The sequence below is a fragment of the Arvicanthis niloticus genome, chromosome X (genome assembly GCF_011762505.2).
Source record: "Arvicanthis niloticus isolate mArvNil1 chromosome X, mArvNil1.pat.X, whole genome shotgun sequence".
Taxonomy (NCBI): Eukaryota; Metazoa; Chordata; class Mammalia; order Rodentia; family Muridae; genus Arvicanthis; species Arvicanthis niloticus.
Window position 1 is genome coordinate 6,517,988 of NC_047679.1, and position 17,639 is coordinate 6,535,626.

Sequence of the window (17,639 nt, forward strand, 5' to 3'; positions counted from 1 at the left end):
CTGTTTTAAGTGCTACAGATTTACATTGACAAATCTCATTCTAAATACGTGGACTTAATGTCTAGTGACGAGAGTAACAGGTATATGTACTAAACAAGTACGGAATGGGCCATTAGGAGTGGAATCAGTGAGAATAGAGATGCTGACCACTAAAGAGTACTGCTTCAGATAGGAAGCGTACTCTTCCTGAAAGCCCTGTCTCGGGAAGTGCCTTTAATCAGGTGTAAAGCTCGACTGGATAGGAGCTAGAGCCATTAGAATAATCTTACACAAGTCATAATATAATAATATAATTTGGTACATGAGAGACCTCTAAACTCAAATGAAAAACAATAGTAGACAGTTGAAACAAGTCAGTGAATATTGCATGTGAAATATAATGTAGAGTTCAGCTTCTTCATTGTGAAAGGGCCCAAAAGCTCATTCACTGAAAAGGAAGCGAATCAAGCCCATGAGTGAATTCAAGAGATGGATGGAGCCTGAGCCTGCTATAAATGGCTGAGAAAGACTCTGACCAATCAGATATGAAGAAGTAGTTCCCAAAGGTCAGGAGAAGAACACTAATCTGTTTAGTATTCAAATGAAAACATTAAAAGTTCCACGGCAAGCTAACAACCATAAAGCTCTCTGCATGGACAATTTGAACTCAAAAACAAGTAAAAAAAAAAAAAAAAAAAAAAAAAAAAACGGAATTTTGAGTCTTCAAAATTTGAGCTCAAGAAAATATAGATAATAAAAGGGGACTTTGAAGGAATACAACCCCAGACCAAGAAGCTGTTCTATTTGGTAAATGTTGAAAGAGCCTTAGGGTGTATGTGGTATATGTGCACACACGTGTGTGTGTGTGTGTTGTGTGTGTCTGTCTGTCTGTCTGTCTGTCTTTCTGTCTTTGGAACTGATATGGGCCAGCTGAACGTAGCAATGAACAACCAATAGAGAACAAAGAACAAGTTAGTACTAGAGATCTTAAGTATACAAGAGAAACTGAGAACCATGAAGGCCAATTGGAGAATATCTGTCATACTTTAGGAACAGTAATTCTCTAAGTAGAGCATAGAGGGAATGATGAAAGGGAAAGGCCTTACTAAGGAAGTAATAGCCAAAAACTGGTCCCAAGTTTGAAGAAACACTAGCTTTTCAGAATAAACTTTGGGAACAGATAGTACTCATAGACTTGGGTCTTTGCATTTGTGCTGATTATAGAACACAGAGTTATACACACCACACACCCACACACACACACACACACACCACACCACATATTATTGTTGTCCAGTAGAAGCCCCTTATGAGCCTGTGTCCTATCAGGCAGAATACAGGAGCCACTACCATGGACCCGAGTCTACTGTATAACTTGGCACCTCAGTTTCTACTTGCTTGGTCCAGAAGTAAAGTGAAATACATGAGTAGTCTGATCACTGAGCTAAGTATTGTCTTCCTTCATTGCCATAGTCATAAATGCTGTTTAGTACAGGGCCACGGGATTAGAGATTAAGATCTCAGAGCCCCTTGCTTCCTTCAGTTTCTTACTGTATACTTTGTAACTATGTGACCTTGGACAAGTTATATAACATTTGTATTAAGCTTCAATTTGTTCCCTCAAAATATATTTTTCTCCTAGTACTGTTATGGGGATGAAACCATTTTAAATGTTGCTTGCGTGTAGTTAAATACTCAGTAAATCTTTGGTATTAGCTATTAGTATTAGCTATTAAACATACCTGCTTTTAATAGGGACATACATATTCTGAAGGAATGACTAATATAAAATCATAGTATATAAGGATAATAAACTTAGGTTTCTACATGTTCCATAATACACAAAGGATCAATTTAGTTAACTGCTGACTTTTATTTGTCCATGCGAACAGTTTTGTTGTTGTTTGAAAATTGGTGTTGATGCTATTTGAACATTCAAGGGCTCTATTTTTTTCTTTTATAATGTCTGAAACTTTGAAATAATTTACAAGCATAAAAGATGTCCTCCTCAGGACAAAGAATTGGTTCTGTTTTGTTCTTGCGAAATTAGAACAGTTCAGTCTAAGCAGATACCAATGCTTGCACCTGTTTTCGTTTATATTTGTACACCTATAGGTTTCTAAATACCAGCATTAACATTTCATTTTAGCTAGGAAATGCCTAGAAGTAAGAGTAAACCAGCTGGTTTGAATTCAATGTGCAAATAACAGTCAAACAAAAACAGAACCAATAATTAACTGCTTGATTATTTTGTAATCTTGGTTACATTTGTTCAAGGTGAGATCATTTTCCAATTATTAGCCACTCTCTTCATCTGCAGGGGCACATTGAGGCTGGCATTATTTAACAGTTCTTTAAATGTTTATAAAACAGATTGACAGAAGACATTTCCAAAAGTAGAACTGTCAGAGAAAAGGATGCTAAATCCTTAATTCCACAATACCTCGAGGAACCTATTGTTTTCATTTGTTCCATCCGGGAGCTTTGTGTTTATAGTGCCAGTACCCTGCACCCATGGCCTAGAGTAAGAGGGAAACCCTATTTCTCTGGTTAAAAGAAAGAGGATCTATAGATACTTAAGATTACACATTAGTACTCACCCACATCAGCTGGAAGAAGTCAGGGCCTAGGGAGATAGTGCCTGCCTTAAACGTAATGTGAAAATGTGAGTGTGGTTGCACATATCTGTAAGCACATGCTCAGGGAGGTGGGGACAAGTGATCTTTTGAACTCTCTAGCCAGCCAGTGTAGCTGAATGTATGAGCTCCAGATTGAATGCCAGAACCCTGTCTCAAAAACAAGTAGAAAGACATCATGAAAAAGACATTCTCTGGCCTCCGCATATGCGCGCACACTCCCCCCACCCTCTCTTTCTTGGCAGAACCTGTCTCAAAAAACAAGGTAGAAAAACATTATGAAAAGACATTGAACATTGTTCTCTGGTCTCCATGTGCACATGTGCGCACACACACACACACGTACACATTTATGCATGTTCTCAGAAACAATCATCCACTGACACAGACTTCACATGAGATTGGAAGCAATCAAGTGCATTGATTGTGAGCAATTTGGGGTGGCAGGGGTTTCTGTCCAAGCTCTCACCTACAAGGGTGTGCAGGACTAGATCAGACATCTTAAGAAAACTGAAATCTGTTTAAACTAGATGAACTAATGTACACAATAGATGAAGAATTGTGTTACAGTATTTATGCAATTATGTTTTTAAATAATGATGGTTAAAAAAAAATTAGAGGGAGAGAGCTTGCTAGAAAGGAGAGACTCGAGGATCTTGGGCTTTTAGACACTGTTTGTGTGCATGTATGTATAAGTGTTCTGGTTAAAATCTAAAGACAGATTGGAAATACTGGTAGCTTGAAAATTGACTTATCTAGTGAGTTCCAGGCCAGCCTGGGCTTCAGAGTGAGACCTTGTCTCAAAACAAGTTTTTGGTTGACTGTTTGTCATTGATACCTGGAGGTTGGGAAAATGGGTATTCAACTGTGGGGATTAGTGAGGTCACTGAGTGAGCAGATAAGTTCCTATGTGATAGGACAGGGCTGTGGCGCCCATCTGCTTCCTTTTAGACTGGGAAGTTCTCAGAACTTTAGAGAGTATGGGAGCATGAACTAATACTTCAGAGGTCTGCTGCTAGTATTTTAAGATGCTCTACAGTCCCTTGAACCAAGGATTTCGAGTTTGGCTTGGTTTTTGTTTTTTATCCACTAGGAGGCACCATTATCAAACAGTTCTAGTGAGGAGATTCAAGGAACACAAGAATTCCAAGTCTCTTTGAAAATCTGTTTGCAATTTGTCAAGGCATCTAGAACTTATTTAGTGGCTCTGGCTCTCTCTCTCTCTCTCTCTCTCTCTCTCTCTCTCTCTCTCTGACAGTGTTGGCCTATGTGGCCTTAGACAGTCTGATCTTGAACTCACAGACCCACTTGTCTCCTGAGTTCAAGAATTAGACTTGCATACCACCATACTCAGCTTTGTAGATATGTTTAGAAATTTGTAAGTTTAATTGGACATGTTCAATATTGCCCGGTCCAAAAAAAATCTAAAATAACCCAAATCCTAAAATTTTTTGAATGGCATAGTAAAAGCATAGGGTGAAAAATCTACAACTTACCTCATGTGATGGATGACAGTAAAATCATAGGCATATGAAAATATTGAGAAAACTGCCTTCAGGAATATAATAGCCTTTTTTATAATGCATAAATTAATATGTGTCCTCCCTGTTTCCCTTCAGAAAGCCAGGCCCACAGGGAGTCAGTTGAACACGACATAACAAGTTAAAATAAGACTGGGAACAACCTTCATATTACAGCTGGATAAAGCAACCCAGTAACAAGGAGAAAATGGTCTCCAAAGCAGCAAGAGTCAGAGACAGCCCCCGACTCACACTAATTAAGACTTCCTAGACAGGCGGTGGTGGCGCACACCTTTAGTCCCAGCACTTGGGAGGCAAGAGCAGGTGGATTTCTGAGTTCGAGGCCAGCCTGGTCTACAGAGTGAATTCCAGGATAGCCAGGGCTACACAGAGAAACCCTGTCTCGAAAAAAAAAAAAAAAAAAAAAAAAACAAAAAAAAAAAAGACTTCCTAAGAACACCGAGCTACACAACCATACATATATTCAGAGGACTTGATGTCTTGTGTTCTTTATATATTTTGGATATTAGCCCTCTGTCATATGTGAGCTGGTGGAAATCTTTCCTACCCTGTAGGCTACGTTTTGGCCCTATTGACAGTGTCCTTTGCCTTACAGAAGCTTTTTAGGTTGATGAGGTACATTTATTAATTGTCGATGTTAGTGTCTGCCCTATTGGTGTTCTGTTCATAGGCTTCTTGTTCACTTCTCTCGGAAGGCATCATGGAATATGTATTTTTAAAAAGTATGGATCTTTACCCTGATGACTAATGAAGTGCAGAGCAGGAGAATGGCTTGGATTTCTTCAGCCTTCTCTCCATGGCCTTTCTTGTCCTTTGCAGTTCTGCCTGCTTGTGTCTACTTACTCTCACTTGAAAGTCTTTTTTGGTATATTATCCCTTCTATGATACACGAGAAGAAGCCCTTCAGACACTTCCCCATCTTCAGCACCCACTTCTTTTTTTTTTAAGTTCTACCAAGCATTCAAATCCATAAAGCTATGAGAGGTCGCACTGGGCCAGCAGATGTACCAGGGCTCCACAGTTAGACAATACTAGCACTCCATTTCTGTAGGAGCCTATTAAAGAGCACATGTGATAAAGTTCAGAAAGTTACAGTAAAGATATTTTTTCTATTTTTTTTTTACTTCCTGGCATCCACCTCAGCATCTACCTTTGGTGATTGCACATGGGATGGTTACCCCGTGGAACAGTCTCCAGATGACCCCTCCTTTAGTTTTCTGTCCCACACTTTGCCTCCATATTTGCTCCCATGAGTATTTTATTACTCCTTCTAAGAGGGACCAAGCACCCACTTTGGTCTTCCTTCTTCATGAAGCTTCATGTGTCTGTGAGTTGCATCTTGGTATTGCGAGCTTTTGGCTAATATCCAGTTATCAGTGAGTGCATACTATGTGTATTCTTTTGGGTTGGGTTACCTCACTCAGGATGATATTTTCTAGTTCCATCCATTTGCCTAAGAATTTCTCAAATTCATTGTTTTTAATAGCTGAGTAATGCTTCATTGTGTAAATTACCACATTTTCTGTATCCATTCATCTGTTGAAGGACATCTGATTTCTTTTCAGCTTCTGGCTATTATAAATAAGGCTGCTATGAACATAGTGGAGCATATGTCCTTCTTATATGTTTGAGCATTTTCTGGGTATATGCCCAGGATTGATGTAGCTGGTCCTCAGCTAACACCATGTTCAATTTTCTGAGGAACTGCCAGACGGATTTACAGAGTGGTTGCATCATCTTGCAATCCCAACAACAATGGAGGAGTGTTCCTCTTTCTTCACATCCTCACCAGCATCTACTATCACCTGAGTTTTTTATCTTAGCCATTCTGACTGATGTGAGGTGGCATCTCAGGGTTTGTTTTGATTCGTACTTTTCTGATGACTAAGGATGCTGAACATTTCTTTAGGTGCTTTCTTCTCGGCCATTCGAGTTTCCTCAGTTGAGAATTCTTTGTTTAGCTCTGTACCCCATTTTTTAATAGGGTTATTTAGTTGTCTGGAGTCTAATTTCTTGAGTTCTTTATATATATTGGATATTAGCCCTCTATTGGATGTAGGATTGGTAAAGATCTTTTCCCAATCTGTTGGTTGCCGTTTTGTCCTATTGACAGTGTCCTTTGCCATCAACACAATCCACTATATAAACAAACTCAAAGAAAAAAAAAAACACATGATCATCTATCTCACTAGATGCTGAGAAAGCATTTGACAAAATTCAACATCCCTTCGTGGTAAAAGTCTTGAAAAGATCAGGAATTCAAGGCCCATACCTAAACATAGTAAAAGCAATATACAGCAAGCCAGTAGCCAACATCAAACTAAATGGAGAGAAACTTGAGGCAATCCCACTAAGATCAGGGACTAGACAGGCTGCCCACTCTCACCCTACCTATTCAATATAGTACTGGAAGTCCTAGCTAGAGCAATTAGACAACAAAAGTAAGTCAAAGAGATACAAATAGGAAAGGAAGAAGTCAAAATTTCACTATTTGCAGATGATATGATAGTATACTTAAGTGACCCTAAAACTTTAACCAGAGAACTCCTAACCTGATAAACAATTCTGCAAAGTAGCTGGATATAAAATCAACTCAAACAAATCAGTAGCCTTCCTCTATTCAAATGATAAACAGGCTGAGAAAGAAATTAGGGAGATGACACCCTTCACAATAGTCACAAATAATATAAAATATCTTGGAGTGAATCTAACCAAGCAGTGAAAGATATGTATGACAAGAACTTCAAGTCTCTGAGAAAGAAATCTAAGAAGATCTCAGAAGATGGAAAGATCTCCCATGCTCCTGGATTGGCAGGATTAACTTAGTAAAAATGGCCATCTTGCCAAAGCAATCTACAGATTTCAATGTAATCCCCATCAAAATTCCAAATCAATTCTTCATAGAGATAGAAAAGCAATTTGCAAATTCATTTGGAATAACAACAAACCCAGGATAGTGAGAACTATTCTCAACAATAAAAGAACTTCTGGAGGAATCACCATCCCTGACCCAAACTGTACTACAGAGCAATAGTGATAAAAACTGCATGGTACAGAGACAGGCAGGAAGATCAATGGAATAGAGTTGAAGATCCAGAAATGAACCCACACACCTATCTTGATCTTTAACAAAGGAGCTAAAACTGTTCAGTGAGAAAAGGACAGCATTTTCAACAAATGGTGCTGGTTCAACTGGAGGTCAACATGTAGAGAAAATACAAATCAATCCATTCTCATCCCCTTGTACAAAGCTCAACTCCAAGTGTAAAGGACCTTCACATAAAACCAGATACACTGAAACTTTGGTTAGCTTTTAGGACTTCAAAGGTTCGAAAGAAAAGCATAGATAATTTTTTTTTCTTAAGGTTTTATTTATTATTTTATTTTATTTTATTACAGTCCAGTTGTTATCACCACCCTTGGCCCACCCTCCTATCTTCATCCATTTTAAATTGAAAAATTAATTTGATTACTTTGGATTGATGGAGTTCATTCCATTGAGCATAGTTCATTCCAACAAAATGACACTGAAAAAAGTATTTTTAAAAGAAAAGAAGATATTAAGCTTCATACACAATATTTGAGGCAAAATAGATGATTCTACAAAAGAAATATAACTGGCAAGTACATATGCAGGGGTATATTAAAGTTATTTTTAACACTTTTGACAATATTGTAATTGCTTATTAAGCCATTCATTTCCCCATTCCAGTGAGTGACATCTTTCTCCATTGACATATAGTATTTTCTCATTAACAAATCCTAAGTACCTGTCTGGTCCTGCCTAGGTTCATGCTGAAAGAGTATGAGTTGGCCTGTTTACAGTATCCATCGGAAGGGAGAACTTAGCTCAGATATACCTCATACATTTTCATATCCACTGCAAACCGACCTGGCATTCTGCCTCCCTTGCTGGGACTCCATCCAGGCTACATTGTTACCTGTTTAGCAAAAGAAACACCTTGAGGTACTACTTTCCTCTAAACTACCATTCTTAACTTCATTCTGGCACTCTTTTTTCTTTCTTTCATCTTCTTCCCCCCCCCTCTCTTCTTTGGAACCCATCTGGAGGCTACTTTGTGCAGTCCTTTAAAGATAGAACATTTCCCTACATCAGAACTCTAAGATGCATCAGCTTTGGATTTGTTTTGCTTTCCTCCTTTTCTTTATCTCCTCTTCTGTGATATAGGCTCTTCAAGATATGCTATTCATAAAACTAGTCTTTCTATCCTTTACCTATAGTAAGTGCTCAATAATTGTACCCTCCCAGTTGTGAAATTGTATAGAATGCAGGAAGAATGAGAAAGCATGTGTGCGATTTCTGTCTTTCAAACATAACTCATTCCCAGTAGATGTTTACAAATAATCACCAATAAGTGGGGTTTTCTAATGAAGATAAAAGACCTGTTTTCCCTGCAAGTTCTCTATAGTCCATTATGGAGAGCCCATTATAGACCAGACAGGTGCTTGCCTGTAAAATAAACAATAACTCAGAATATGGGTCTAAATGGCCTAGATTCTTGAAGCCCACATGTTATTAGAGAGAAAAGTTGTAAGCTATGATAGAAAGAATCACAGGAAGTTGGTAATAAACATCAGTGCCAGTGTAGGAGTCAGACATGTATAAAATTAGAGCGTATCCCAGACACAGAGACCTAATGAGGGCCAAAGACTAGCGAAGAGACATTGACTATGCAGCTTTATGAAGGTATCAAATCACCACCACAAACAAAACTGTAAATTTGAGGAAAAATAAAATAAATTAGGAAGGTTCTTTTTAATCAAAAGGCAACTTGTATGTGCAAGGAATACAGGCTTACCACCAAGCCTATTAGACAGGCATAGTGGCATATACTATATATATATAATCCCAGCACTTACAAAATTGAGTCAGAAGGAGCCCTATGAGTTCCAGCCTGGGCTACAAGTAAGTCCTGGTCGGTAAAAGATCAGTATGCACAGTACAAACAGCACACAGAGGCTCATTAAATGTAGAGGACTCGTTTAAACCATTTCAGTAATAGCATCTACATGTATAATTTAGGAGTGTGAGGATGGGGGGCTCTGCATTGTGAAGACACACACACATACAGACACACACACACGATGCATGCACTCTAGTGAACACAGTGTTTTTTAGACCATGAGATCTCCATAGTTTATATAAAAATGAATGGTGTACAGAGTTAGGACATTTTCGTCTTTGAAACCTGACCAATTTGAGGGGTATTGCATGGACCTCAAAGTCAGACTGCCTAAGTTTGAATCCTGACCATAACAGACGTCAAAGCCAAGCCAGGACTGTGTAATTGCTCCTGCCTGAAAAGTTCAAGAGAGAAAGAGCACCATGTGATCTTTTCCTTAACCTGTGCTGTTTCTGTTTTCCCTAAAGAAAATGGGAATGCTTGTACTACCTACCGTACCTAATACACTTCTTGTAGCCACTGAATATCGGTGTAGGTAAAACACCTAGAAAATGCCCACCATGTAGCAGTGCACTGAATACTAGATTACTTGCTTTAGTGCAGAAAAATAAGATCATTTTCACAAAGTGATGGATTCAGACTGTTTTGTAAGGGCTACTTTAGCACTGTTCTGAAGGAATCTTTTCACATTTTTAAATGATTAGAACTGATTTCATGTGATACATGTCTGTTTGCTTATGAAAAAGTAAAACAAAGCCAAGTGTTTGAAGCACCATCCTACCCACTCTTCAATACTCCTACTATCCAGCAACTTATCTCTACACACAGATGCAGATATCTGTTTCTGTGTCTTCCTAAATCATGAACATCTTTTTATGTCAATAAATATATAGCCATTATTTAATATTCCCCACTATGTGTTTGCCACAATTTATGTACACATTTTTCTATTACTGAAATTTAAGTTGCTTCCAACTTCCTATTATAAATAAGTTTGATAAACCTTTTTCATTAAAACTGGGAGATATCTCTAATTCTTCTTTTACAATAAAATTAAACAAGTCAAGCAACACATGTATATTCTTAAAGCATTTGACAAGCACTATAAAGCTGTCCTTCAGAAAGGTTATATTGATTATTGATGTATTTTTCCATGAGCAATGAATTTGATAAGTAAAGAAAAGTTTCTCCAATGCCAAGATGCGCACACCCGTGTGTGTGTGTGTGTGTGTGTGTGTGTGTGTGTGTGTGTGTGTGTTGTGTTTGGTTATATTGATTATCATCTTACACTGGAAGATTAGAACTATGTCCCAGCTTACTAAAATGTAGTTCTGGAATATACTATTATACCAGGTTAGCTTAGAACTAGGAGCAATCCATCTCCATCTGCTTCTTGAATTTTGGGATTAAAGGTATATATCACCACACCCATGTCAATCCTCAATTTTACACAAGTTTTGATACCTATTCTTTATAATTAATGTTAGAAATATTTTCTAATTATAATTATGAGTTTTTTCTTGATTGATAAGTTACTGAGTATACATTCCTCAATGAACAAGTTTTAGAAGGACCTTGTTAATGCTTCATTAATTTACTTCTAACACAACTACATTGTGATCAGGAAATAATACCCTGAATGTTTGCTTTTGCTGAAATTTCTAGGTTCATCTTCTATCTACATAATAATTAATAATAAGCTTTTAGTGGCTTCCTGTGCTACCAGCATGCTACACCAGAATATACTCCATATCCAGTTTTCAAAATGCAGCTGTTTAGCACCAACAAGGGGTATTTCTTCAGGACCTCAGTCTTTAACAGACTCTTCAGACATCTGCCAAACAAGAGTTCAGTCTCTCCTGTTAGATCTCCCAGGTAGAAAAGCATCAGGACTCTGCCATTTCATAGTTCCACAACAGTGTCCTCCCACAGCTGCATCCTTTATATAGCACACTGTCTGCATGCCCCTCTTCACCCAGGCAGAATGAGCTCTTCTTGTTCATGTCTTTGAGCTCTCATCCATTCCCTGTTCTCAGTACGTAATTTCCAACTTGCTGTGCTGCTTGTTCTTTGAAAATGTAAAATATTATTTTTCTAATTTCTATTAGGTTTTATACTTATTTTGTTATCTTTAGAAAAAATGCTGGTCAGAGAAATTTTTCCTTGATAACAGTGTTCCTTAAAGAATAATTGCATACAAATACCATTATGCCATCTGATGCATGTTGGTCTGCTATGAGATGGGTACAGAAACTGAGTGTAAACCTATAGGAATTGCTGTTGCAATTTGACATGGTGGCAGAATCACGATGTATGATGCTGTGCTTTCAGCTCAAAATCATTCTTAGGCCAGATTGGCAGATTTGGGTGTGGCATATTCTCATCCCTTTCAATATACGTACAACCATAGTTTTATGCCTGTATCACTTATTTTGTTTGTTTGATACATTGACTTTGGATCATTTTCCTAATTCTTGATTCATAAAGAATTGTTTCTCCCACTCACTTCAATCTCTCAGAGTGGAGACAACTAGGAGAATACAAGATGTACATTTTGAAGATTCCTGACAGCTGAGTAAACACCCAAAGATGGGAAACCAAAGAGAAGAGCAACGAAAGAGGCCTTCTCACTGTTTTTACAAGAATTGAATTCTCAAATGATCTATCAAAGGACAAAAAATCAATTTTGTGTAAAATGTTCAAGGTTATTATACCAGGATTGTATATATTATGAATATGTATAAATTAAACTTTTGATGAATAAGATTTGCATAAATAACAATATTTTTAGTTTTTAATTCTGTACCTAATGAAATTTAAAATTAGTGCATTGCTTTTAGTTAATATCAATTAATGTTGTAAATAATCAGATGGCCTTAATAATAGAAAGGTACTTTCATGGTCATTATTCTTTCAGAATAATTTTTCCTAAAACATGCCACGTATTTTAAAAGTTACACCTGTGATTTTGTTCAGTGCTCCTGGTTATGAATCCTTGAATTAAAAAAAGATAGACTTTTCAGAGACCTCATTTATTAATAACTGAAACACCAGAGCTAGGGACGCAGTTTAGTAGTAGGGTGCTTGCCCGGCATGTGTAAGGCCTTCAGTTCTATCCTCAGCACTACAGTTAAGGAGGGAGGGAGGAGGGAGGGAGAAAAAAGGTAACTATATAGAGATATAATACCTATGCATAAAACAGATAATCACTATTTGGAATCAGTATGGAAAAAAACTTAAAACTGTAATTTAGGGATGTGAAAAGAAGTAAAAGATACATCATGCAGAGATTAAAAATATTAGAAAAAAATTAAGTTCTGGAAGTTAATTATAAATAATTCCATCTTAGCTAAAATCTAAAGATACTTTTACAGTTACACAAAATTGCTTTAATTTTCAACTAAGGTAAAATGTTCTCAAAGATACTATGAATTTTTTTATTTTTTTATTTTTTTACGTTTTTCGAGACAGGATTTTTTTTATTTTTAAGTTATTTTATTTACTTACATTCCAGTTGTTGCCCCCCCCCCCCCAGTCCACTCTCCCACAGTTCCTCAACCCATTCCTCCTCTCTCCCTTGTCTCTGACAGGGTGCTCCCCCCACCAGGCCTCCCCTTTCCCTGGGGCCTCAAGTCTCTTGAGGATTAAGCACATCTTTCCCCACTGTGGCCTGACCAGGCAAACCTCTGCTATATATGTGCTGGGGTCCTTGGACCAGCCCATGTATGCTCCTGGTTGGTGGCTTAGTCTTTGGGAGCTTCTGGGGGTCTGGGTTAGTTGAGTCTGCTGGTCTTCCTATGGGGTCACTCTCCCTTTCAGCTTCTTCAATCCTTCCTCTGGTTCAACCATAGGGGTCTCCCAACTTCAGTTCATTGGTTGGGCGTAAGTATCTGCATCTGTCTCAGTCAGCTGCTGGTAGGACCTCTCAGAGGACAGCCATGCTAGGCTCCTGTCTGTAAGCACATCAAAGCATCAGTAATAGTGCCAGGCCTTGGTGTCCCACCATGAGATGGATCCCAAGTTGGTCTGGTCACTGTACCTCCTTTCTCTCAGTTTCTATTCCATTTTTGTCCCTGCAGTTCTTTTAGACAGGAACAATTGGGTCAGAAACTTTGACTGTGGTTGGTAACCCTGTCTCTCCACTTGAGGCCCTGCCTGTCTACTGGAGGTGGACTCTTCAAGTTCCCTCTCCCCAATGTTGGGCATCTTATCTAAGGACCCTCTCTTTGAGTCCTGAGAGTCTCTCACCTCCCAGGTCTCTGATACATCCTAGAGGGTCCCCCTGTCCCCTAAGGCTGCTTATTTCCATTTATTCTCTTGGCCCTCTGGGCTTCTCTCCTGTCCTCTGTCCCATATCTGATCCTGTTCTTTTCCCCTCCCCCTCTCCTCTCCCATGTAGGTCCCTCCCTCCCTCCCTCCCTCCCTCCCTCCCTCCCTCCCTCCCTCTGCTTCTCATGGTTATTTTCTTTCCCTTTCTAAGTGGGATTGAAGAATCCTCACTTGAGCTTTTCTGCTTGTTAAACTTCTTACAGTCTCTGAGTTGTATTCTGTACTTTTAGGCTAATATACATTTATCAGTGAGTACATACCATGCATGTCCTTTTGGGTCTGGGTTACTTCATTTAGGATGACATTTTCTACATCCATTTGCCGAAGAATTTCATGAAGTCATTGTTTTTAATAGCTGAGCAGTATTTCATTATGTAAATGAACCTCATTTTCTGAATCTATTTTTCAGTTGAGGAACATCACGGTTGCTTCCAGTTTCTGGCTATTACAAATAAGGCTGCTATGAACATAGTGGAATACATGTCCTTGTGGTACAATGGGGCATCTTTTGGGTATATGCCCATGAGTTACGGTATAGCTGGGTCTTCAGGTAGAAAATTGTGTAATACTAGATTCAAGAATAGACCACTCAGTGGAAGGGAACAGAAACCAAAAGAAAAAAGTACCTATGAGTACAGATTGCCACTGCAGACACTAGGATTTCAGATATGTCAAGAAATGAACAGATTAACATTTTTTAAAAAATTGTATAAAAGCAAAAAAGGAAAAGGGGGCCTGGGATAGGGGTTTTCTAGGGAGGGGAATTGGGGAAAGGGGATGTCATCTGAAATGTAAATAAAATATCCAATAAAAAAAGAAAGGAACAGATTGATCCATTCCAATAACTATAGCACTAGTAGGTAAATAATTTCTAATTATGTCACATGGTCTCCTACTTACACTTTGACCTTGTATTTCTTTGCCACCTCCCCACCACCATCTCTTTTTCCCCTTTCCTGCCCTGGATCCATCTCATAAGTCTTCTTTAGCTCTCAAGACAGATTCAAATTTTTATTACTGTATTATGCAACCCATTTGGCTTTCTCCTTCACCCAACTTTTTTGAGTGGTACTTACCCTTAAATTTCAGTGAAAGGGGAAAATGCCTAAATAGAAGAAATCCCTCGCTATGAGATTTCATTGTTTTTAGTCCTCATACATCAACTAACCTACTTAAAACTGTAGCCAGTTTTAAAAGTAGCATTTTTCACTCCACAGTAAAAAGAAATAAAGAGAATACTCAGCTAGTCTAGTAATCAAGGAAATATAAATTAAAAACAAATAATTGTTTTTCTCCTCTCTGGCAAAGAGGAAAAGAGGAGTCATCGTGAGGGCACGGGAGGGGAAAGGGCACATTCATACACAGCAACAACAGTACAGTTGGCAATATGTGTCTGCCAATATGGATTGCAAAAGCATTATTGCAAATACCTTGACCTAGAAACTTCCACTCCAGAACGCTCCTCTAGCACAGGATCAGAATTGTTCACAAACCATGTGAGTACATGGAGGAATTAAACCAAAAACTCACAGTTTTTTTCATAATAAACATTTTTGAAGAATTGGATTTCACACTGAAAAATGTCCCAAGTGTGGCATGTAAAAACCTTATGGAAATATGGGAATGTCTCACTTGCATAAAGCCACACTTAGAGCGAAATGATATAAGCAACTGTTCACTAAAGCTCTGTGTGCTTGGCCTTCTGCAGAGTATTGGATTAGAGGGTGTTGAAAGTGTAAACTGTGTTTTAGGACCTTATATTCTTGGGCTGTTGTAGACTGTGATGGTGTGCACTTGTTCTTTGAATACCTTGTGTGTGTGTGTGTGTGTGTGTGTGTGTGTGTGTGTGTGTGTGTGTGTGTAACTTTTGGGAAAATCAATGAACACAACCAGATAAATTTAAAGCAAGGGACACAGCCAGGCAAATTTGAGTCCTGTCCGTATCACTCTTTTCAATAACTAGATTTACTTGAGAATCAGAATGTTGGCTTTCCAGGATGCTTAGCTGTAAGTATGAAAAGAGACGTGACAGACTGCTTCCTGTGAAACCTCATAATACCAGTGTGTGAGTGCCTTGACTTTACATTCCAGGAGTTTTTGTGTTACCTGAAATAATTATTTTAAAACTGACCTAGTGAATTTCAAAATATTTTATAAGCCTTAAAGCATTATGAAAATTTTTACTTTTAATATTTGAATGATTTTGTTTTTGTTTTTCAAGACAGGGTTTCTCTGTGTAGCCCTGGCTATCCTGGAACTCACTCTGTAGACCAGGCTGGCCTCGAACTCAGAAATCTGCCTGTCTCTGCCTCCCAAGTGCTGGGATTAAAGGCGTGCGCCACCACTGCCCATCATGAATGATTTTTAATATAACTAATTTTGCATGAGTTTCATGTATGTACCTGTGTATTTGTGTGTGCTTAGCACACTGTAGCTTGTTAGCAGTTAAAAAGCTGTTAAGAACTGAGGGAGTTTTCTTTATAGATGGGAATGGAACGAAAACTTGGGTTAATGTAGGTTTAAATATAAAAAGTGGCATATGCAGGAAAAGAAAATGGCACATTAAAAAAAGTACTAACAGAAAGGAGGCCTTTTCTGTAAAGGAAATGGAGGGGGAGTGGACTAGGGAGATGGCGGAGGTGGGGTGGCTACAAGTGGAGGGAGGGAGAGGGAAAACTGTTGTGGGATGTATTGTATGAAAGAAGAATCTATTTTCAATACAAAATAAAGCAAGAATAAGATCAGTCTATGTACAGTTTGATTTTCTTAAAATGTCATTGGGCAGATTAGGTCAAAGTGATCTAACCTACCAGGTGAGAAATTAGAACTAATTTAAATTTTAGGGCAAGGTAGTAACAGGTTATTACCAACACATCAGTATGAGAATATGTCTGCAGTAATTGATTTGAGTAATGAAAAGTAAAATAAATAAATTCTGTGCTGACTTATTATTTTTTCCTTTCACAGCATATAACTTAAATTTCCCATTTATTGGTAATAACTATTGAAAATGTTATAAAAAAGCTTTGTATTCTTAAAATATATTATCTGACATGTAGAATTTGGATATTTAATTCAAAAATTATTTTCACCTTTAGAGTTGCTCCCTTGCTAGACTTATTACTGTGTTATTTATGTTCTTTATTTATGTTATTTATGTCCATTGGCTTAATCTCTCTCAAAGTTTTCTTTTTCTGTAGATTCTCAACAGCTGGTTTACAATTTGTATGTTTTTCACTGAAGAAGGGAGGTTTAAATAATGTAGTCAGTAGTCAGCTCCCAACAATGGTGTGTTTGCTTGGAATATTGTCTTGGAAGGTTCTCTTTGCTAATATTCTTTTTCACATTTCTCTGCAGTATGGATGGAGCAGATCTGTGTTTTGAAATCGTAAAGCGAGCTGATGCTGGTTTTGTATACAGTGAAGCTGTAGCCAGGTATGTAACTGCATCTAATCCCAGAAGTAAAGTGGAAGTAAAAGAAGGAAATGACCAAGAAATCACAGGAAGTGGCCAGCTTGTCTGTCTGCAAGCACATTGCTAGTATCTGCAGATGACATAGTTGCTTCAGTATGTGTGGTAGAAACTGGACAGTAGATGGAAATGTGTAACGAATGGCAAACACTGGATCTATTAACGTGACTCTGGGTTTGCACACAAATGCTTCTGTTTTCCTGATTTCTGATGCCTTTCTACAAAGAGGGGTCTGTTAGCCCAGGAATTAAGCTTGAGGATTTTATTTGATGCTCAGCCTCGGCAGATTGTGCCATATTATTTCTTAACTTCGCTTTTTTGAGATATCAGATTATTATGTGACCAGTTAATCTAAGAAAAGCACAAAAGAGTAAGAGGAGCAAAAATAAAAACACCATTTTCCTGCTGAATATATTGCTTCAGGCCAGTATGTGGTCTCTCAACCAAGTGATGACTGTTATACTAAATGGAGCAGTACTCATAAAAACCGAATGATACAAAAGAGGAGTAAATATGAAAAATTATAGTAGCTATGAATGCATTACACCACTAACTTATAGACATAAAGCAATACAGCTTTCTGCTTTTGGTTGTATTCAGTGACAGCATAATTATGCACTGGCAGGTTACCAATTTGATACATGAGATGCAGCATCCCTCCCTCCCTCAGTCGCTGGGCACAATGTGGTGAAGGGCTTAGACTCACAAACATAGAATGATCTATTAAAATGTTTTGTCATTTGAAAAACAGTTTACAT

At 38.0% G+C, this 17,639-nt stretch overlaps 1 protein-coding gene across 14 annotated transcripts in view; it reads left to right on the forward strand.

Annotated features, from left to right (window-relative positions):
• The window catches only part of Cask (calcium/calmodulin dependent serine protein kinase), a 340,810-nt gene that overhangs the window by 165,150 nt on the left and 158,021 nt on the right, over nt 1–17,639 (forward strand). For all 14 annotated transcript variants that reach the window (XM_076918412.1, XM_076918411.1, XM_076918414.1 and 11 more), the window contains exon 4: nt 16,768–16,845. In XM_076918412.1, coding sequence (XP_076774527.1) covers nt 16,768–16,845 — 78 coding nt within the window. The remainder of the gene's footprint in view (nt 1–16,767; nt 16,846–17,639) is intronic.